This window comes from Haliaeetus leucocephalus, unplaced genomic scaffold, assembly GCF_000737465.1.
Source record: "Haliaeetus leucocephalus isolate CR32 unplaced genomic scaffold, Haliaeetus_leucocephalus-4.0 Scaffold214, whole genome shotgun sequence".
Classification (NCBI taxonomy): domain Eukaryota; kingdom Metazoa; phylum Chordata; class Aves; order Accipitriformes; family Accipitridae; genus Haliaeetus; species Haliaeetus leucocephalus.
Window position 1 is genome coordinate 345926 of NW_010972650.1, and position 21539 is coordinate 367464.

The 21539-nt window shown below is 43.4% G+C and overlaps 2 protein-coding genes across 3 annotated transcripts in view; one reads left to right on the top strand and one right to left on the bottom strand.

The window, feature by feature from the left end:
* Positions 1 to 2373: 2373 nt before the first annotated feature.
* On the top strand, positions 2374 to 2678 carry LOC104831165 (cytochrome c oxidase assembly protein COX14 homolog). Its single transcript, XM_010566562.1, has 2 exons — positions 2374 to 2433; positions 2512 to 2678. Exon 2 carries the CDS (start codon positions 2520 to 2522, stop codon positions 2676 to 2678), a length of 159 nt encoding a protein of 52 aa, XP_010564864.1. The 5' UTR covers positions 2374 to 2433; positions 2512 to 2519.
* A 366-nt stretch (positions 2679 to 3044) lies between these two features.
* CERS5 (ceramide synthase 5) overlaps positions 3045 to 21539 on the bottom strand; it is an 18913-nt gene continuing 418 nt past the window's right edge. Inside the window, exons 2-10 of one of the 2 annotated variants that reach the window (XM_010566512.1) lie at positions 15674 to 15779; positions 13429 to 13559; positions 12398 to 12455; positions 11739 to 11789; positions 10952 to 11044; positions 9459 to 9587; positions 9067 to 9173; positions 7036 to 7192; positions 3045 to 4282 (exon numbers count right to left, since the gene is read on the bottom strand). In XM_010566512.1, the coding sequence (XP_010564814.1) occupies positions 4130 to 4282; positions 7036 to 7192; positions 9067 to 9173; positions 9459 to 9587; positions 10952 to 11044; positions 11739 to 11789; positions 12398 to 12455; positions 13429 to 13559; positions 15674 to 15779 (985 nt within the window). In that variant the 3' untranslated portion in view covers positions 3045 to 4129. The remainder of the gene's footprint in view (positions 4283 to 7035; positions 7193 to 9066; positions 9174 to 9458; positions 9588 to 10951; positions 11045 to 11738; positions 11790 to 12397; positions 12456 to 13428; positions 13560 to 15673; positions 15780 to 21539) is intronic. The other variant, XM_010566513.1, reaches the window with a different exon arrangement.

Sequence of the window (21539 nt, forward strand, 5' to 3'; positions counted from 1 at the left end):
TTGCTCCAGCCTGTGCCTTAGCACGGTCTTTGCTTCTATGTGTGGCTTTCTAGAAGCTGAGAAAGCAGGTTCCACACTTACTTTCCCTGCTGCCCCTCCTGTGAGGGTGCTAGAAACTGCCCACTAGCACGCGGGGCGGCAATGGACATGTGATGCACAAGAGGTACAAGGAGACCTCCAACATCACAGGAGAGGACAGAGGTCTCATGCTTCGTGCTGTGCCTTTGAAACGTGCCCCTTGTCCAGCCAGGTACCACGTGCCTCTCTGGTCCTCTGAAGCTGGCTCACTGCACTCATGTTTGCTCAGGCCAGCGTGTCCAGCGGTTCACTGATCCCTGTCTGGGCTGGCAGGGCAGAGCTGCTGCAAGTCTCGCTGTCTGCCCCCGTTCCAAGTCCTAGTGCTGCTGGGTCTCTGACTGTCAGTGTACTTTATGAATGTTTAAAATAATAATAAACTTGGAGAAGAGAGGGGAGACGTGCTCTTTGCTCTGTGGCTCCAGTGCATCATTGTCTTTGGGTTGGTGCCTGCTGGACTTGCTAAGAGTGCAGAACAGGGCACTGTCAGTTCCCTCCTGGCTTTGCACCCTTGTGCGCTGTCCCAGAAACAGCAAGAATGCCCCCGCAGGTCACTGTTCAGTCACAACATAACATAGTGTCCCACTTGCTTTTTCTCAGCAGCGGTTCCAGTGTTGAAGTTTGGCTGTAGGACCCAAGAGGGTTGAGACTGCAGTGTTGAACTGGGCACAGAATCCTAACTCTTCTACCTGGGGCCTGCAGGAGCTGGGCCAGGACCCCACTGTGCCCCATGTACCCCAGGCCTTCCCTTCTTTGATGTCTTGGCTTCTTGGGACATGCTGTGTTGTTTTATTCATCTCTTTCCCAACTGCTTTTCCCAGACTTGCCTTGTCCCTGTCTTTCTTTGAAATGCAGCTCGTAGTGAGTGACCTTTCCAGGACTATTAGCCCTCCGCTCAGCCTCTTGCTAGGGGAATTTAATCTGCTGGCGCTGCAGTTGTTTCTGTGCCTTTTATTAGACACACTTTCTCGCTAGGCACCCTACGACCTTTAAATTCAACTGAGCTATCGTACGGAAAGTAGCCAGCATCGGCTTCCTCTAATGAGGAACTTTACTGAGGTTGGAGGGAGGATAAAGGAAGTCCAGCATGTTCCTGTAGGGCTGGCACAACTTCTAGTTCCCTTTGTCTTGAAGTGCTTCAGGAATCCCAGCTCAAGTATTTGGACGAGGTGCATATAGGAGAGAGGGTCTCTGAGCTCTCCTCCCTCGTCACATTGCAGTCTCCCACCTTGGCTTGCTAAACTCTTGCCAGCACCTGCCTGGAGCTGCAGCAGGATCCAGAATTGTGTTTTGGACTTGCATTTAGCCGTTAGCTCCCCTGCTGTGGAAGTGCTTTGTGCCTCCCTCCTCCTGTGGGTTTCTTTGACACTCTGTGCTGCTGGCAGTGCCCGAGCCCCTGCAGGCTCTCCCAGCATTTGCTGAAGGTCCCAAGTCTCACCTGGGGCTGACCGGCGCACAAGTCTCTTGCTTTTAGATCCCCCCCTGCCTTGCACTAGTGCTGGAGTTCATGAGCTATAAAAAGTCTTCCCTTTGCCATTTGGAGTTATGTTCTGCAGCCTCAGCACATCCAGGCACTGCAGGACTCTGCAGCCTCGGGAGCTGCTGCTGTGCAGCGGCCTGGGGAAAAGGACGAGGTGGGGGGGTGACTTGCAGCCTCAGTGCTTGACAGAGCCCTCAGAGCAGAGCAGTGCTGTGGCAGCAGTATTCAAATGCTAGCAAGGAGCTCTGGGAGGAGAGCACCGCTCGGTGCCAGCAGCTGCCCTAGTGCTTTTGGAGGAGATGGCCTCCTAAAATCCTCTTGAAGGAGGATCTCCAGCTGTGAGCACAGGCTGGGCCCTCAGGAAGGGTGTCGAGGCCTCCGAACGCCTCAGTGGCGGAGCGAGACTTGCGCGGCCTTTACTCCATCCCGTGTACAGCTGAAGACAAATCCCCTCAGGGCTGCTGGCGCCTCAACCTCCTGCAGGGCAGCCTGTGGTGTGTGCCTCACGGCGGAAAGGGCACAGCTGAGAAAAATCAGGATCAAGGGAGGTGCTGAGGAGAGCGGGCCCCTGGGGAAGGTGCCTGCAGAGGCGGGGGGCGGCAGCCCGGGGCTGCCATGGCCCGGGAGGCTGCGGTGGGCGCCGAGCGCCTGACGCGACGCCTGAGGTGAAACAGCGACGGCGCCGCCCCCCCCTCCCGCCTCGAGGGGGCGCCGCAGTTCCCGCCTTGACCTTCCCGCCTCTGCGGACTACACGTCCCAGCAAGCAGCGCGGCGGTATCCGCCCCCAGCTCCCACGTGACATAGGGAGGGCGGGGCGTTAGGCGGAAGCGCACCGCAGCGGAACGGCGTGCCGGTGGTAGCGGAGCCCGAGGGCGCAGGTACGGGAATGGGGAAGGGCGGGAGGGGAGCGGGGAGGGATCGCTCCCGGCCCCGTTGACCGCCGCCTTGTGTTGCAGGCTCAACCATGGTATCCGGTAAGCAGTTGGCCGACTTCGGCTACAAGGCCTTCTCCGGTTCCATGATGCTGCTGACGGTCTACGGCGGGTACCTGTGCGGCGTCCGCGCCTACCGACTCCTCCAGCGCCGCCGGGAACGGCAGGCCGTGACCGGCTCCGAGAGCTGAGGGCGGCCTGGGACCCGGCCCCGCGTTTCCCGGCTCGGTTCCCAGGGCCTCCGCAGGCCGGGAGAGGGGATGGAGCCCAATAAAAGCCCTGTGAAAACACCCAAAGTGCGGTGCTGCGTGGTGTGTGCCCCAAAGAGCGTCGAACAGTTCCCCTTTCATCTTAAAAAAAGTGCTGCTCAGGGGCAGCAGTCAGGCAGCAGTCCCCCTGCTCAGAATTACAGAAAAGGGGCATACGGTCTCCTTGATTTTATTTTCTCAAGATGAAACATGTCAAACAAGTTTCTGAAGCATCTTTTAATCAGAGAGAAGAGTAAACAATGGTATAAAATGCTAACAACTCAGGAATTTTCCAAAATTCTGCTCATGATTGACACACAGATCTTCCATTGCCCCCAAGTACCATTGAGTAAAAAAAACAAACGAACAAAAAAAAGAAGCAAAGCCCACAGTGTGGCTGCCTTTCCAGCCTGGTGACTCCTCCACACAGTTGCAAAACGAGAGCAGCAACATTCACTTCTGTCTTAAGAGTACAGACAGGCAGGACTGAAACATCTTATTTTGTGGAAAGTTAAACACAGCCCAGCAGTACTGGTCCACCCTCAAGTCCTAGCTTAGCCAACCGCATCCAGTAGGTCTAGAAACATCTTCAAAACCACAACTTGCAACAGGAACAAAAAAAAAAAAAATTTAAAAGGCATGTATTGTGACAGTTGTCTTAGGGGCAATAAACAACCCCCCCTCCCCCTTTTCAGAAGGCTGTAGTCAAGACTTCAGAGGGGCTTGCAGCACCAAAATAGGCAGCAAACGCTGGCCTGGTCCCTCGTGACAGCAGAGAGAGAAGCTATAACCTCCTTAGCATATAGCACCCCGATGGTAAGTTAGAACAACGGTTCTGGTGTAGCGCAGTCCAGTTCAAAGCTTGGCTGCAGTCCAGAGTGCTCACAGAAGGACTGAGAAAGAGTCTCTGCTACAATCAGGGTAGCTTGGACACGGAACCACGGGACCCTGCGTTCTCCATGCTCTTTAAGTGGCTTCTGGAGTAGATCAAGGGGATATGCTGAACCTGCTCTGGAGCAAACCATCACTGAAATGGCACCGTAACCCTCCTGTGGTCGGCAGCCAGCCTAGTCCAAACTTGTTCCACCTTGAGTTGATCCTAGTAAAAACCAGTTTGTCACAAAACAAAGACACCTCTGCAAATATCCATGGGACTAAGATTTAAGTACAAAATGGCTTAAAGTGAAATCTGCAGCTTTGTTTTTGCCCTAGTCATTGGCTTTATCCCTTCTGTTGTGCAAAGCCTCTGACTGGTCTGGATTGTGCCCATTTCAGATTTGCTGGAGGTTTCTGGGGAAGGGGTATCTTGATTAAAGATCACTTGGGAATGTGGAGCTCAACACATCTAGATATTTAAAGATAAGTTCGTGTCTGCTCAAGGCCAACCCACAGCCTTACTCCTCTTCTGTCCACTGGCCACTAGCCACATGGCCATTAATGCGGTTGGAGCCGTTACTTGAAGTGCTGAAAACTCCTTTTGTGCTGTTGGAAGTCACATCCTCCTCTTCAGAGCTGCTCTCTACATCACTGCGGTCATCTTTTGATACCTAAACATTTCAAATGAAATTTTGTAGGGGAAAGGGGAGAAGGGGAGTTGAAAAATTCACAGAAAACAGTAGTTAGAAGGTTGCGCCCATGTGATTAACCAGCTTCAGTCAGTTACATTTAGCTTCTACATTTGATTCTGAATCACTTCAAACTCACAAGGAGGAACCTGGCATCACATACAGAATGCAAGACACAGACACTGAAAATGACAATTTGTAAATACGAGTTCCATTTTCCAAATAACTCTGTACATCTGTGAAAGCACTATACTTTTTTTGCTCTCACCAGATCAGAGGACACTACAGATCTTTGGTTGTTCTTGTCTTCCAAGAGCTGCATTCTAGATTGCTTAAAGACTGCTCTTCCAAACAACAAATTTGTTTTGAATCAAAAAACTTCTCACACCATAATCATCCATGGGTATGATGAATAAAAAAACATGTATATATCAGTTTTAGAGAGAACTTTTTGTCCTACAGGGAGCAGCTTTGATATTTTAGAAAATAACCAGCTATATTTACCACATTACTGTTTGCACAAAGTGCCTCCCATTTTCACAGCTTGCAGTTCATACACAAGAACTCATTTATGAGCAAAAGCCAGTTTGGACAGGGCTATAGAACAAAGACAACTATCTAATCCAGCAAACACCCGTCAGGAACAGAAGGAGCATCTCAGCCCAGAGATCTAGATCTGCTTTACAGAGTTATGCCTTTAGTTAAAAGACTGACTGCAAATCCAGCTGAATTTGATTTGTACGTGGGATTTTGAACCTTTGGAAGCAGATCCAGGCGCACGTTGCTGCCAGCTGCTCCGAGTGCCACAGGAGGGCACTGTACCAGCACTGCAGAGCCGACCGCACCAGAAGGTGAAGGGAACAGATCACAAGCCCGGCCCTAACAGCAAACAAGCACCTTGGTTGGTGGCGGGGTGCCAGAACCATAAACTCAACAGTGCTGAGCAGTGACTGCGTGAATGGCCCGTGCTTCGCACACCCCAAGGCAGGCTCTCCACACTTCTGCCTCTGCAACTAATAGCTCTCATTTACTCAATGTGCAAGCACTTTGCGGCTAGCACCTTTCCAAGGATTTCATTCTACTCTGCTTGCTTTGAGTCAGGGTTAGGGCTTTCCAACAGCACCAGGCAGGAAGTTTTTGAACTCAAGGGAAAATCTGGCAGAAAGCCAGGTAAAGTTAATGATCTCCAGGATTGGTTTTGACAGGCCTGCTGGATGTCCTGGCTTCTGTCTGTTGCCAGAACTTTTTATATCCTTCCCCACTCTCCTAATATGTCTGGAAGTTCAGAGTCACTGGAAGCAAGCAGAAATACCTCAAAATTTTTCCCATTATTTGGGGGACAAGTGACTTCTTCTCCTTTTCGCAAAAAGCATAGCATTTCTCCTGTCCTCTTCCACTCAGCACAGTGTTAATGAACACTAAAGACAGATATCAGAATCTCTGTGGGCGTATAAAAGCAGAAAGGTGAAGGTCATGCAGCCAGCTGACAGTAGATTAAGAACAAACCCCAGGACACTGCCTTGACCTTTGGAAAAACCTGCATTTCAGCATACTGTCAGAACCAGCACTGTATCAACCAGGGAGAGAAACACTTTAAGAGAAGGCACCAGCCATCTAAAGCCTCAAGACCATAGCTTTGCTTTTGTCTTAGCCTTGAAACAGGCACAGATGTGTTTCAGTGAACAAACAGAAGCACAGACCACACTTACATGCAAAGGATGAAACTGTCCAGCTCCAATCTGGCACAGAGAAAAGGAGAAAAGAATGAAGAAGACAGAGCTTACAGTCCTTTCTCTGGCTAGGTCACCTGGACAGGAGATAACCAAGGAAAGGAAAAAGATGTAGACCCCAGGATACAGAAACAGCTGCAGACCCAGAAAATAAGACATTTGCAGTAGCAGCTGTGGGGAACAGATGAAAAAGATCTTGTGCATACTCTGAAACATGCCTTCCCCACACCATCACTGCCACAGACAACTATGATATAAATATTTTTCAAGGTTACATTCCAAGCGTAGGGGCAGCTAAGAAGTCAAACACAAAAAGTAGAGTCATAAGAGAAACTCCGATCAGAATACCAAATACCTGGTAAAGAAAAAGCATTTGTGCTATGAAATCCACTGTAGCTCTCTGGTAGCTGCAAAGGAAATGGCTTCTCTTGATGGGTAGGCTGGGTGTCAAGTTAGTTCCTACACTGGGCGAGACTGCACCCCATTAGCCCGTGACAACCAGCAAACTCTACTACATTTCTGATAACCCTTTCTCCTCTGCATGCTGCAGGCTCAATGTCTGGCCTGCACTGACAGCGAGAAACCTGTGTTAGTGCTAACAAGTGGAAGATGCATAACCCTCATCACATCCCAAGAACCAGCTGAAGTTGGAAAGTTGGAAAACATCCTGTATGATTGTTCAAAAAAGAGCCGACTGCTACCTTAAAGTCCAAAGTACGTAACAAGTCTGTCATCAGCACTATTATTACAACATCTGAACATACTGGAAAATGGTGTTATTTCCCTGCATGACCAGAACAGAGAAGAAAGCATCCCTGCCTTTGCATACACCTGGCAACTCAAGTCTGCAGAGCAACCAAGGTGAAAAAACCACCATTCTACAAAGCACTCCTGATGCAAGCTCCTTGAGAACTAGTACCAGCCCTAACTGAAGAGCCCAGTTTCTCATGATTGCTTAACAGGGCTTGTAGGAAAGAGGACCCAAAACTATCACCAGAATCTTACCTTTCCCCGCATGAGGGCCTTGTAGGCAGTGCGAATGATGAGATAAGACCAGATGATATGCAACATCTGCAAGGTTATCAAAAGCCCGTTGAATAGCCACCATGAAGGATAAGGACCAATCAACTCCCAGCTTTCAAATAGGGTTGTATTCAAAATCCTAAAAGAGATCCAGAACACATTACAGATCGGCTGTGCTGGTAACATGGCTTCCAGCTCTAAATTAAAATGACTGGCCAGATGCACAACAGTTTGTATCTCATTTAAGCATCTGTTGCTTTGCCTCTGTCAGAGTGGCAATGCAGCTAGTCTCTTGCCAGAGTTAGGAGACAGACTAAAGCTAATTAGAAACATTTGAACTGAGCAACAAACAGGAGAAGATGTGAATGTTCTGCAATTTGGTTACACATACAGATCTGCTGCCAATTTCCTTCTCAAAAGCATGAGCATTTGTAACAGTTTTACAGGAAGTGATGTCAAGCTGCACTGGTCATCAAAACAACTGTTAACACATTCATACTTGGGCAGTCTTCACCAATATTTAAAGATCAGGAAGGAATTTTGCTCCCAGCAGGCCTCCCTCCTTGTGCGCTATTCTCTTCCCTCAGATCTTTATAGATTCCTCCTGCCAAGCTGGAGGACTAGAAACTGCTTTACGGACAAAGCTTTGTGCTTTCTTTCATTACTGTTTTGCTGTTCTTGTCGCTGGGAGTTATTGCCAGTACTTAAGTAATTTAATAAACACTTTAGATTTTATGAAGTAGAGAGGTATGGAGAGACCTTTAAAGACATCATTAATTTCACATAGCTTTTAACATTTCACAAGAAAAACAAGCCTTTCAAAGAAGAACCCAAGTCCCCCAAAATGGAGCTATAGAAACATCTAACTCAGAGCCAGTTTATGGGTTAATTAAATGCAATCCCAGAGATCTGTTGATGTTTTATACTACTAATTAGGGAAGGGAATATACGTGAAATACCACAGGGTCTGCAATACTGCTGCAAGCTTGCCAGATTTCTCTACAAAGTTGATGAATTACATTACAGCCAGTGGAAAATACATTAAAGATTTACAGGACTGCTGAGCAATTGCATGATGCAAAAGCATCACCTTGTGACAGACAACAGCTATAAAAACAATGACAACTCTCTCATCTGTCACTGGAAGGAGCCTATGAAGACATAAGAATTAAAGCTCTTCCTTATCCAGACTCCTTGGATGCATTTACTGGAAAACAAGCAAGAGCTGTAATTGCAACCCTGATACCAAAGCATAAGTATTGTTTCTGCCTACCGTCAAGACACCCAAAAAGAACGGGAATGCAAGCTGCCCATTGCCTAGGAAATAAATATATGCAGTAAAACCAAAATAACCTGAGTAATAATCAGTGTAACCAAATTTTCACCACACTCTTTCAACAGAAACAAGAAGTGGATAACAGCCCATCAACAGAAGAACCTCGCCAAGCCTGACCTATTGAGGTGAGAAGGAATCTCATTATAGGGTGATTAGCTATAAGCCATTTAGCCAGGGTTTTACCTCCCAAGAAACTTAAGACCTATTTCAGGCTCTGAACAGTCACGACACAAAGATAGGACATGAGTGTCATAAGAATCAGAAACTGCAATGATGACTAAGCCAGATACTCAAAAATCAAATTTACCTCAAGAGACCATGCCTCATTTGTAACTATTTCCAAAACTTCTTAAGAGAAGCAAACAACCCTTCAAGCCTTTCAGAGCAGATACCAGCTGACTTGGCTCCAGCTATAAGCACTGTCATCACTTTGCAGTAACAGGAGAGAGGCCAGCTGTGCATTAGGATGCTAGTCACTTTTCACACTCCCTCAGCTGACTGTTGAGAGGTTTCTTCATATGCCTAGTTGAACATACTGCTCCAAACAGTACTTGGGTTGTCTACAACTTCAGGCTGCCTTGAAGGACAGGCTGGAATGCTTGCAAGAAGTCTAAATACAAAGGCTTTGCTTAAAGGATTGGAAGAACAAACAAGACCTTACAGCTCAAGGTGCTTACCAGAAAGGATAAATGCCCAACCGTGTAACAATGAATACGACACCAAAGAGCATGAAGAAAGCATCACACAGACGTTGGTACTTGGCATAATTGGCTAGCTTTGCAGCCTAAAAGAGACAAGAAACATGAGAATATTATTCCCTTTGTGCACTCATGTAATTACCAAGCTATAGAGCTTCAAAAACCCTCAAGCCATCACATTTGTGAGGAGTTTGGAACATTTAGGGATTATTCTCAGCACTACAGCAGTTATGAGGAAAAGCTGACAAGGCAGGATCAGTGGTCCAAGTTTTATGGCGTATTTAACACACTTTATCAAGAACGGGAAAGTCAGCTCGCTCTCCTGAGACCACACTAGCATTAGGTACACAAAGATTTGAAAGGAAACTCACCTCTAAAAGGAAATCTGATGCATCATGAAGGCACAGCACCAGAGTTCCAACCCGCACCATATTATTCATATAAGAGAATGTAATGAGTCCAATTGTAGCCAAATGATGGACGAACATGATCAGGAAGTCCTGGAAACAGAAAAAAAAAAAATGAACGAAGATTCTTTGGCTGTCAAACAAATACAAAGGTTTGGAACAGAGCCACAAAACTGACTAACTGGGCTCATAGGATTACTTCAGTTCAGATTCTGACTCTACTTTATGTAAAGCACAGCTTATCACACAACATCAACAATCATCACGAAAGGTTCCAGAAAGGTCTCTCACAGCATTTGTGCTCCTGTGAAGTCAGAACTCTGCATACACAGGCACAGCACAGTCTCTTTGGCACACACATGCAAGGTAAAGATAAGTATGCCTACAGACCCCACTGAAAAGATTGACAGGACAACATATGGCCCTTATTTTTGCCTCCTTTTGGTTTTACAGCCATATTGCTAGTCCTTTCAGCTCTTGGCACAAATTTTAAGTACACTGCTGTTACTGTTGTCAGTGTGCAAAAGCTTGCCAGAGCATAGCAGGCATAGAACACAAGATAACCCAACAGGAAGAACTAGGCCACTTTATTAAAAAAATGTTTACAATGCGCATACATTCAGGCTGTTTTCCAGTTTAGCTCCCTGGGTACAACACTTTCATGTCAATGTACCTTACCATGCTTGCAGTGGGGAATGTAATTCACTTTGTTAAAGTCAGAGTACGAAATTAAACATTATAAACAGTATCACAGATGCTGTTAATCACTCCCTTTCTGCAGCTCCAAGATACTCTGTAGTGCCTCACCTGCTAATATTTCAGTGCAGAAAAAAATCCCAGGCAAACTTTTCTTTTTGAACAGTCAGTGCAAGAGTTGGGATAATTTGCTACTTCACAGTTTGTGTAACAGAAGCAATAAACCATGATTTACTATGAACTGTTTTCCAACAGCAACAATAAGCCAAGTTCTAGAACATAGTGCAACAGAATTAGATTCCAGCAATTGCGACCAGTCATCATTCTGCTACACACACAGATGAAAAATTACTTTAAAAAAAACATTTATTATTACTTTAGTGTTTGCCATTTTCTCACCCGGCTCAGCAAGGTACTGCTTTGAGCATCTCATTTTCATGTCTTCTTGCAAGCCTTCTAATTAAATCTATTTTTACACAATGACTTGATAACTTTTTATTGGGAGGTATTGAGTGATTCTGTTCTTTCCCCTGGAAGGTGAAAGGGACTCTCAAGGATATACCAGGTTGCGTATCAGGCTTGCTCCTCCCTTTTCCCCAGCACTGGGTAGCGATTACAGAAGGAGGTAGGCTACACAAAGATGTGAATGAGGAAGAAAATACAGTTATTACTATGCTTTAGCTTTACTGACCAAGCACACTCACTTTTTGTTAGTCCTATCTATTCAGCAAAGTGGTTAGTGCAATTCTGGTTAATCTCACCTTCCGTTTAATGTCTGTAAACTGAGAAAACATGAGAGACCAATAGAAGGCCAGCTCCAAGATATAGTAATAATAAAGCCTGGATGTTAGAGGCTGGAAAACAAACAAAGATAGCACAGTTAGAAGACAAAGTACTTTAAAATTTACATGAAAACTTTTCCTTCCTTCCTTCTCATCCCACTCTGCTCCTCCAGAATGCTGAGGCATACGTTAAAAGATCCAGAATTAAGGTTTAGTAAAAACAAGCTTAAGCAACAGACGTCTTATTCTCGGCTTAGTCACACAAACATACTTGTGTGTTTGAGCTTTATTCAAAAGGAGTAAGATCCCCTTGTCAATATTTAAACTCATACTGCTGCCTCTTAGATTAGGAAAACCAGGCACTGAGAGACTGGTTGGCCTCTATACAATCATACTTGCTGCATAATGAAAATAACACTGTAAATAAATTATCAGTATAATTTTATGCCTTTTTTTCACTTTTTATAATCTCAGCAGCAAATAAACATAAAATGAATATGAACTGAGTCAGTTCTCTCTGAGGAAACACTGCTGTTCATGAATCTAACCAGGATCTGAAGACACAGAGCAAATGTCATCTTTGTGCCTTCCAAAAGGGATGGCCATTCACTCACGAGAAAGCTTACCAGGTTGCAACCTGTGCAGCATCCACCCCGCAGAATAATGAGAAGCACTCAAGTCTACTGAGTTTCAATCTGCTATCACCAACAAAAAATAAAAACTGAAATTGTGCAAAAAGTTGGAAGCTAGTAAGTTTATCTCCTACCTGAAAAGGGTAGTTGTACCAGCACTGTCGTGTGTCCCAAAACCAGGGTGACTAAAGGGAAAAAGATAAGTTATTATTCTACTGGGTTTTTTCTTCCCTATCATCTAAGGCAGTTGACCACTACAGTACTGCTTCACTGAAATTTTATCTTGATTCTACCATTCAAGCTAAATTTATTGTAAAACATCCCAGTGATTTAAAAGAATCTTTCTGCAGTCAAAGGCAAGTTATACTGCAATGGAAATTCAAAGAATAATCACACAGCTCTAATAATAATAAAGACCCAAAGAGATGAATCTGTATCCCTTCAAGAGGGATAAAAAAATAAGCAGCTCTCCACAGCAAAAAAAAAAACCAAACCACCAACCCAGTTCTGTCCCATTCTGGGGTAACATAAGATTCTAATATTTCCATAATGACAGATCTGTATACAAGCTTTCCTATAGTGTAAAGAAGGTCCTTAAACAGAAGCCCCAGGATCTCAAATATGGGAACATAAAGATGACTATCACTGCTAAAGCCCCCTTGTTTTAAGCTAGGTGTAAGCACTGAGGAAGTGACACTGGTAGTCAAACTCCCTAAATTTCAGCAGGACAGCCATAACCCAGCTGCATGCCACACAGAACAACAAGGGGGAGAGGGATGACAGACCAACTCACCGTCCAGAGAAACCTGATTCCATAAAAAAATATACTTAAATAAAATGTAAATCTCCACCTGGAAAAAGAAGCAAAAATTAAACTTATTAAATAGAAATAGCTTCTGGCTAACATTTGTAACAAAAACTGGAACAATTGTGAAAAAACCCAATTCTGACACCTGAAAAGCTTTCACCCCCAAATGGTAATCCTTCATTTGTAAACATTTCATGTAAGGATAAACCTATTTAAGAGTTTTCACACCACACACAAATTTGCATAAACAGCCAAGTTTGAAATAAAGTTCAGAGTGAACATGCATCATTCATATGCTTTAATATACAATAACAAGATAAGTCATTGTTATCCAGAAGGTATCCTAATATATGTATTTGTCCCTCTTACCTTGTGGCTTTAAGTAGACAAAACCATACTGGGGGGAAGAATTAATATGAAGAAAGTTACTGGAAAGGAAAGAAACCAGCACAGAAGAAATAACAAGTCAGGAAAAAATATTCAGATGCTACTACACTAACAGAGGTAACTGCAAGCATTCAGAAAGAAACAAAGAACAAAAGAATGAACTGAAATGAAAAGAACAGGAATCCAAGAAGTGTCTGTATACATCATCATGTAAGCCATAAGGTCATTCTGTCTGGGAACAAATGCTGGTCTACAACATAACTGTGCAGACAGCAGACTTGTCTTCAGTATAATTACTGAAGTTGTGCATATGCATACATGCACATACATGCACACTGAAGTGCTATGTTTGCATTAAGGACTTGGTCCACTATCTAAAGCTGCTCATCATTGACAGGAATAAGTCCTGTACACGTGTCCTGGTCTCTCATGTACATATACAAAATATTTTAGAATACCGAGTTCTAAAAAGCCCTCCTAACTTTTCATGTGCTTATATAAGAATTTATCTTCCACCAGCCAACCCCAACTAGTTTAAATTAGCAGCTGACCACAGTTTCAGTTAGAAGAGAGAACATACAGCTGGAGCTTTAAGATGAAGCCACATCTTGGCCTCTGCACAAACATACATGCTCTCACAAAATTTAGTGAGGGTGGTGGGTTTGTCCTGGTTCCTCCGATGACGAAACCAGCGCTGGATCTTTCGAACATCCCAGTCTAGCTGCTTTGACAAGCCTTCTAACCTTCTTCCATCGGGAGACTGAAGGAAAATGAAACAAGTGTCATTTCTCCTACTTCTCAACCTACTTTTGGTCTGAGATCCCCTCTGTACTATGACAGAAATGATGCACAGATAACAAAACCCACACACTAGGAAGGCACTAAGTATAGACTAGAAGCAGGAACCCATTGCCACAAATGTTCATTCAAGTTTAACCTTCATAAGCCACTAATCACTTAATTATTCAGAATGCTTTTGGTTTAACAGTTCCTCATCTATTTCATCATTTGACAGCACATTATGACAAAGAATGCAATTGTTCTGTTTCTTAATTTGGGGGGAGGAGCTTTTAATGCTGTCTTGTCCTACCTGTTAAAACTTGCACATCGATTCAAACAGTCCAGAACTCAGGAAGATCAAAGCTGAATTTAAGGGTTGCTACTCACTGCAAGTTTCAGGAAACTTTAAAGAGCTGGTTTAACACACTAGATATTTCTATATTCCAAAAAGGCATTGTACAGATGGCATTATTTCCATTACCAAAGTTTAGAAATAAAATTAAATTTGAAAACTGAAATAATAATTATATGATAAAGAATATATCACTGTTCTCTGACTGGAAACTACTGGCAGTTTATTTGTTTGAATAATGACATAAATGGATTTATAAGAGACAAAGTGAACAAAACCTGATAACTACCTCTAAAATGGCCCAGTGGTGAGATAAGCCACGTTAGTTTCAGACCAGTGTCCTTTTAACAAGCTCTGCCAGGGAGCTCTTACAACTGAAAGATGATAAACGCATTTTACTACTTGAGTTACATACAAACCCAAAAAAACTAAGCAGAATGCTGATTTAATAAAAAGTCATCAGACTTTTCAACTGAAAAGCAGAATATTCTGTCATTGACTTTCAGTATTGAGACCATGACTTTCCTGTAATTCCATCACAAACAGATCTCTCTGCACTTTACTAGGCTTTAATGGTTCCAGCTACCTGACACTTCTGCATTGCAAGTGTACCTGCCTCAAAGGAGAATTTACACAGCTCCAATTTCAGAACAGCAATGAAATCTTTCCCCTGCATCAGTGACACCCTACATTCTGATTCTCCAAATCCAACAGCAGACATAAGCATACTGGCACAGTTAAATGCAGCTCTGTTTTCATAAGCTAGATAAATTTTGCACAGCATGCGCCCTCATGGGTTTCCTAAACGTTAATTTCAAGGACATCCCCCACATAAAAGTCCTCCCCAGAAACAGCATCAAATCATAGGGACTTTTCAGTTCACACGTCATTCCAAATACCTCAAAACTTTAATGTTCCCATGAGGCAAGTTTTAGTAAGGTTTTTATAGAATTTCTCTTCCATTCACTGAGCACTTTATCTGCTCCACTCAGAATGAAGTTCAGCATCACCAAATCAGAACATAAAACCTTCCATTTCATTATCTTTAATGAAAATCTATCATGCTGTCTGCGTGGATTTCACTGTCAACATTCAACAGAGTACAGACAGTGTGGAATTCTGTAATTCTGAAGTGAAGAAGCACTGTCAGCTTAAGTGAAAGAAAGGCCATGAAACAATCAAAAGAAACACCTACTGTCAACATTAAATGTCCTACCCTTTATCAGGACACACTTCCATTGACTGAACGCTTTCCTTAAATAATTGACTTCCTCTGTTGACAGCTGTTGTCCAATTCCACAGTAGATGGCAAAAATAAGAGGAAGGCATTGACCCAACTGGCCAATAAAACCAGCAAAGAACAGATCTCAAGGAAAAGAGTAGCACTTTTCCAATACAAAGATACTGGGAAATTTCTTGTTAAGCCAACAGTTACCACCTGTTACAGGAGTTACAATTTGGACAAAGGCAGGCAACTAAAGGAAGAAGCCTCGTACCTTTTTAGAAAGACAACATTTTTTTTATTCAAAAAAATATTCTTCTGTGCACAAAAGTACAGGTCAGCCATAAAGAGAATTTACTGTGCAAGAAGGACATGCCAGAGACAAAATAAGAAAGAGCACACTCATTGTGCATGCACAGTGCAAAATGCATTTCTCAAACTAGAAAAGTGGAAGCAAAAAGTCCTCCTATACTCTTACTTATAAGCCTCTGTTTCTAGCAGAATTTGAAGCATGACTCACCTTAGTGATGGATGTAAACACTTTTTCTAAAATTGCATTGGGCTGGGCTCTGTGAGGTCCACTGTCTTGAATGCCAAGGTTTATGGCACACGGCTTGGCAATAAACCTGAAAGAGTTCAGAAGAAAGAGATAGATTAAAAACAAGGTATCTATTTCCCTCCTACATCACAAGCACCCTGACTTGTCACAAACTGCAAAACCTATCCAAAAAGCTTCTGAAGATCCCCACTCACTTTGCTTAAAGAAACTTCACAGGTGAAGGAATATCTTTTATTAGTCCAAATGGTAATTGCAGACAGTACACACGTCTAAAATGAAAAATTGAATCTTAATGTCCTTGGCTTGTAACGATCAGAATGTGTTCCCCCAGGGTGATTCTCATTACTCAGAAATAAAATAATAGATCACTGATAGGAGTCCTCTGCGAACATAAATGCTAGAGCCTTTGTAGCCCTACAAAATGCCTTATTTCCAGAATGTGCCTTGGTGTCGCATAGCTCAGAAAAAAGGGAAGTTGCAGTGACACAGGTCCTAAAAGACACACAGTTTTGCGGTTTTTTTGTGTCTTCAGGAAAAATAAAGTGGCTTGTTTCCTTCGGGAGAGTGAGGCAGCTGTAAGAAGTCTTTCAGTCTGAAACACCCAAGATCTCAGTATTTCACTCAGCCCTGTATACACCATGTATTCCAAAAGCTGACCTAACACATTGTGAATTTTATAGTACAGACACTCTGAAAATAAAACTGGTTTTGCAACTAAAATGCATATATACACATTCAAAAATTATTAGGTTTTGCTGTACCTGTGTGTCAAAATGGGCACACCATTCTAAGGAAAATGGATGCGTTACCTGAACACGCGAGTTGTTTTCTGTCCTGTTGGTGGGCAAGAAAGAGGGGTTTCAAGGAGCAATTTTTATTATTTTTTAATCAATTATTTAAAGAAAGAGAGAGCGCGCAAAGAACCTGTTTCTCAAAACCGATTTTGAAAAGGACACATTTGCATCATTAAATCTATTCTGCTTTGAAAGAGAGATTGTTTCAGAGACTACTGAATTGAAGACAACAAATTACACATGTGTTCCATTTAGCAAAGTCAGAGTGCCATCAAGCATGAAATGCTGCTTTTTCCAACCACTACATTTGTTACCATTTCTCCTTGTGTTTAAAAGGAAAGATTAAAATTCAGGAGAATCATGACTTTAAGCGTTCCAACAGCAATCATTCTTGGGAGTACACTGTTAGTACTTCGGTAACAAACAGCTATCACTGCATTTAAGAACAGACACAGGTTGTGGGGTTTTCCCCTTGAGAATTACAGATCAGCTCATGACTAATCCTAAAGGAACTCCCCTGCTCTCAGAAAATACTGAACAAGTAATACACTGTGGCCCCAGGTCTCACTGTCCTGCCCCATTTCTTCATATGTCCTGTTCATTTCAACAGTCATAGCTTTAAAAAGAAAAAAAAAAAAAGAAAAAAAGGAAAGAGTTATTTCCTTTCAGCCTGGCTCAAAAGGCTCACTGCTTCCTCTATAATCTAGACCACCAGCCTGAAATCATGTTGTGATGTTATGAAACATTTGGCTAGGCCCCCATAAAAGCGTACATCTTTATACTCTTCTTTCCTACAGGATATACCACAACAACAGCAAAGAAGTACACATGTGCAATTACAGGATGCCAAATATTTTTATTTCATTTTCTGGGACACAGTGCTTATAGGTCTATTAAAAAATATCCTGGCCTGAAGATACTCAGTTTATGTCAGTTTCCTCATGTAAGACAGGAAACATGAAAAATCTAAAAATCTGCACATTCAATTAATTTATTATTCAGGACAGCCTTCTTTTGTTTCAAGACCAAGTAAAGAAAAGAAGGAACGGTTAAGAAAGCTCACAGTGATCCATGCAAAGTTTTGGCATTATTCTAGAATTCAAAACCTGAAGCATCAAGGAAAGAAGAAATGGCATCTCCTCCGAAAAAAAATATGCAGAAATAATTCATTTGGGGACCTAAAGACTGGGGGGGGGAATAATCTTTGCATGAAACTATTCCTCAACAGTAGGCTTCCCTCACTAGCAGGCTTAGGGAAAAAAATACACGTTTCCAGAAATTAGGGAAAAAATAAAAATCAAGAGTAAACCACAGGCTACAGATAGAGCACAGGACTCCAGTTACTCAGTCAATCATGCAGGTGACCAAAGAGCAAACAAAAAAAAAAACCCACAAATATTTCTAGGTGCACAGAAGCAGACAGACATCAACACAAACAGACAAGTCACAACAATGGAGGTAGCCCCAGTCACAGGAACAGGAAGGAAAAAGGATGGCAGCAATGGATTTCATCACTTTTAAGGAAGTCTAACCCAACGCTATAATGTAGCTTCTCTAACTCTGCAAGTAATGGTTTTGTGCAATGGAACTGCAAGTGACAACTGTCCTTCCACAGGGCTTCCTGACTAGCCATGCAAGGTGTTTTTACCTGGGCTGGGCACGGCTGGCTCACGCTCATGAGTCCACTGAACAGTCCTGGTCCAATTGCTTTGTCCAGTTACTACCTTGCCAGTGGAATATAAAGTGATCAATCCTGTTGTCAGTCAGAAAAATAGCAAGATGACATGCTATTTCCTTTAGGTATCCATTAAGGAAAACTCACACTTAAAACCTCTACGGCATTTTATTTTTGGCCCCAGAATAGGTTTTCAGATGTGCAAGTTTTGCACTGTATCCCCCAGAGAAAAAAATCTGCATAGCAATAACAGTTAAGCACCAAAAAAAGGCTGCCCACATAGCAGGATTTCCATTCTTGGGCATATTCAAAACTGCACAGCACAAGGCCATGAGCAACCTGACTTGACTAAAACATTGGCCTTGCTTTGAGGAGTGGATTGGACAAGGTCCCTTTTAATCTAAATTATTTTATGATGCCACAGAAATCCTAACTGCAGCAACTATTCCCAAGGTCAACTTACTGCCACACCTTCCCAGCAAGGAATTATCATCACTTAAATACTTATATTACACTTTTCTGAACAGGTATCTGCTCATTGGCTTAAGTCATACCTACCAAGCTACCTTTTTCACACTAGTTATTAAGATAGACAGACTGATTTTGAAACCAACAGCAATTTTCAAGTACATGGACTCATATGTTATAACAAGTAATTCTCAGGCATGTTGTACTTCACAAACCCAAAGGCAGAATCCTTCTTTATGGAACATTCAGGTTTGTCTGGTGACTTCCTATTACAGCTCTGAAAAGGAAGAACAATCTACGAAATAGTAAGATTTAAAAAGTATGCACTCAAAGTAAGAGTTCGTCTTTCCATAATCTCTCAGTTTCACAGTGTTAAGATTAAACCACCTCATCCCACAACTGTCCCTAATTTTCCAGACAGACATCACTTTTTTTCTCCCCCCCCCCCCCCCCCAGCTTGAGCACAAGCCGCAGATCCTTCCTCAGACCTGTAGAGTAACAAATATACCTGTTACTGAAGGGCATTCCAGTGTAATTATAAACACATCATATGAATATCAGGCTCCAGGTTTTTGCAGATACCTGGGAAATTTTTTTGCGCCTGCAGTGGGACCAGATGTGTAAGGAGAAATAACAGCAAGTATAATCAAGAAAACAACCAACAAACTAGTGGTCAGAAGTCCTTCTTTATCTTGCCTGCACAAAAATCCACCCCCCTACCATGGAGTCAGGACTTTACCTTCCTCTATGAGTCTTGCCTGATCTCTACAGTCATATACTTCCCACGGTCAGTCAGCCTAATGAATATTTTACCAACATCATGATGCAAAGGTTAAATAGGAACATTCACTAACAGAAATATGTGTCAGCATTACAACTGTCAGTGTCACAAAAGCACTTCCTCACGCTGAAAATCTACAGCAAAAGGAGAAAGAAAAGAAAGAAACGAAGCTAAAACAAAAGAGCTGCACAAGTATATAATTCAAGTTCTGAGTCATCAAGTCCAACTGCCAAATGCGTGTCAAGGAAGACATTTGACACAATCATCCCCAAAGCCTGAATCAGGGTATATGCACAATGGGATTTTATTAAGACAAATCTGAACTTTTGTGACATGTTCCAAGTGGCAGGAGGAAAAAGAAAAGCATTTCTTAAAAAATAGGGTCTTTTAAAACACACATACTAACTGCCCTGGATGTTGCTTTCACAATCTGCTTTTACTTCAGGATACCACCATTAAGACACACTATAGCAAAGACACAGCTGAAAAAAAGAAACAACCCTCTCAGGAACTAGGCCATGGTCTCTAGGTTTTATTGTGTAGGCGGACAACCTAATTTGTCATTTTACTCCTCCCTAAATTAACACTGCAAAAGAAATTTCACAGACCAGGTAGACATTATCAGGAAAAAGCAAATTGCTACCGGGAGGACTACATTGCTAGGTGCAGTAGGACGCGCTGTATCTCTCCTAACATCTCATACTCCAGAGCACAGAGAATCTTTTGCAATTCTTCCCCAGACTAAGACACCTGGACTAAACAAGGCTTGGAAAGAAAGGAGACCTTCCCACAATATCCCTTTCAGGGGGATCATTCCGTCCCACAACTTCCTTTCCTTGTCTGCTGGCAAGTATGAACATTTGGCCAAGACTAGCAGTAGCACACCAAGCTGAGACGAGATTTTTGGCACTGCCACATGTGTTCCTGGGTCCTCTGCACTGGTTTGACCTGCCAGTAGTTTTCTGAAGCTTCCCCCCCCCCCCCAAGGGCAAAAAGAGAAGATTTGAGAAAAAGAGTGCTTCTCAAATTTCTCTCCTACCCTGCTGACCTGCTTCATTTTTCTCCACAATTCACCTATCTTTTTTTACTTCACCCCAGTGCCCTCCTCTTGTTTAATTTCTGAAAGCTCAAGAGAATTCACACTTCTTGCAGGAAACCCACAAAACAAAACCAACCTGATTCCTACCCGCTTTAGTCCTACAGCCCTTTTCATGCTTAAAAAGACTTCTGCTCTTTCAGTGTAGAAATTTAAGATTAAATCAATCTTTAATGAACTACCTGAACAGGAATACAAGGTGTCTCGGTCTGCCTCACCTAACAGTTTTCCTAAATAAGCTGCTTTACTAATTAGTATCTATGTCACCCACACAGTCTGCCCTGCGTGTGGCTGTAAGAGATACACATCATGGCAAGGATAAACCTCTGCCCCAGGGAAAAGTTATTATTGTATGTTTATGGATACTCAAGTAAATGAGAAGTACTTTATTACACCTGTTTATGGGCAGATATGATGATCTGCATGCACTTCTGTCATGCCCGAGATGCAGGGGATCCACAAATTGTTGAATAATATACTAGGCCATGTGAACAAGTCCTATTTCCTCAGCCATGAACTCGCGAGGAAAGTACAATAAAGGCAGAGACCAGCAACACAAGCAAACCAACTGCAGAGCAGCAGCAGCCAGTTGTCTTTCACTCGCCCAGCCAAGGTTCTCCTGGACAGGCAGAGAAATAAAAAGTGAATTCCCCAGACTTTCTGCTTGCACTACCTCAGCATCAGGTACCGCTAGCACTGGAGGACCCTCTCGGGATTCAAAGCCAAGGGAGAGAGAAGCCCTACGGGTTTCCGTATGTCGTGACAGACACAGAGAGGTTTCCCGGGACAGGTTTTCCAGGGTTACACAAAATTCCCTTTCCACGCAAAAAGAGCCTCGGGAGACACCGCGGGCGGAGAGCCCGCCACGGCCTCCACAGAAGGCCTCCGCGCCGCCTGAGGGGCGAACGGGGGCGGGGGGGAGCCTCCGAGCCTCCCCTCCGGTCCGGCCCCGGGGCCGCCCGCCGTTGCCGCTCCCCCCCCCCCCGGGGCGCTTCACGGCCCGTTTCTCGAGG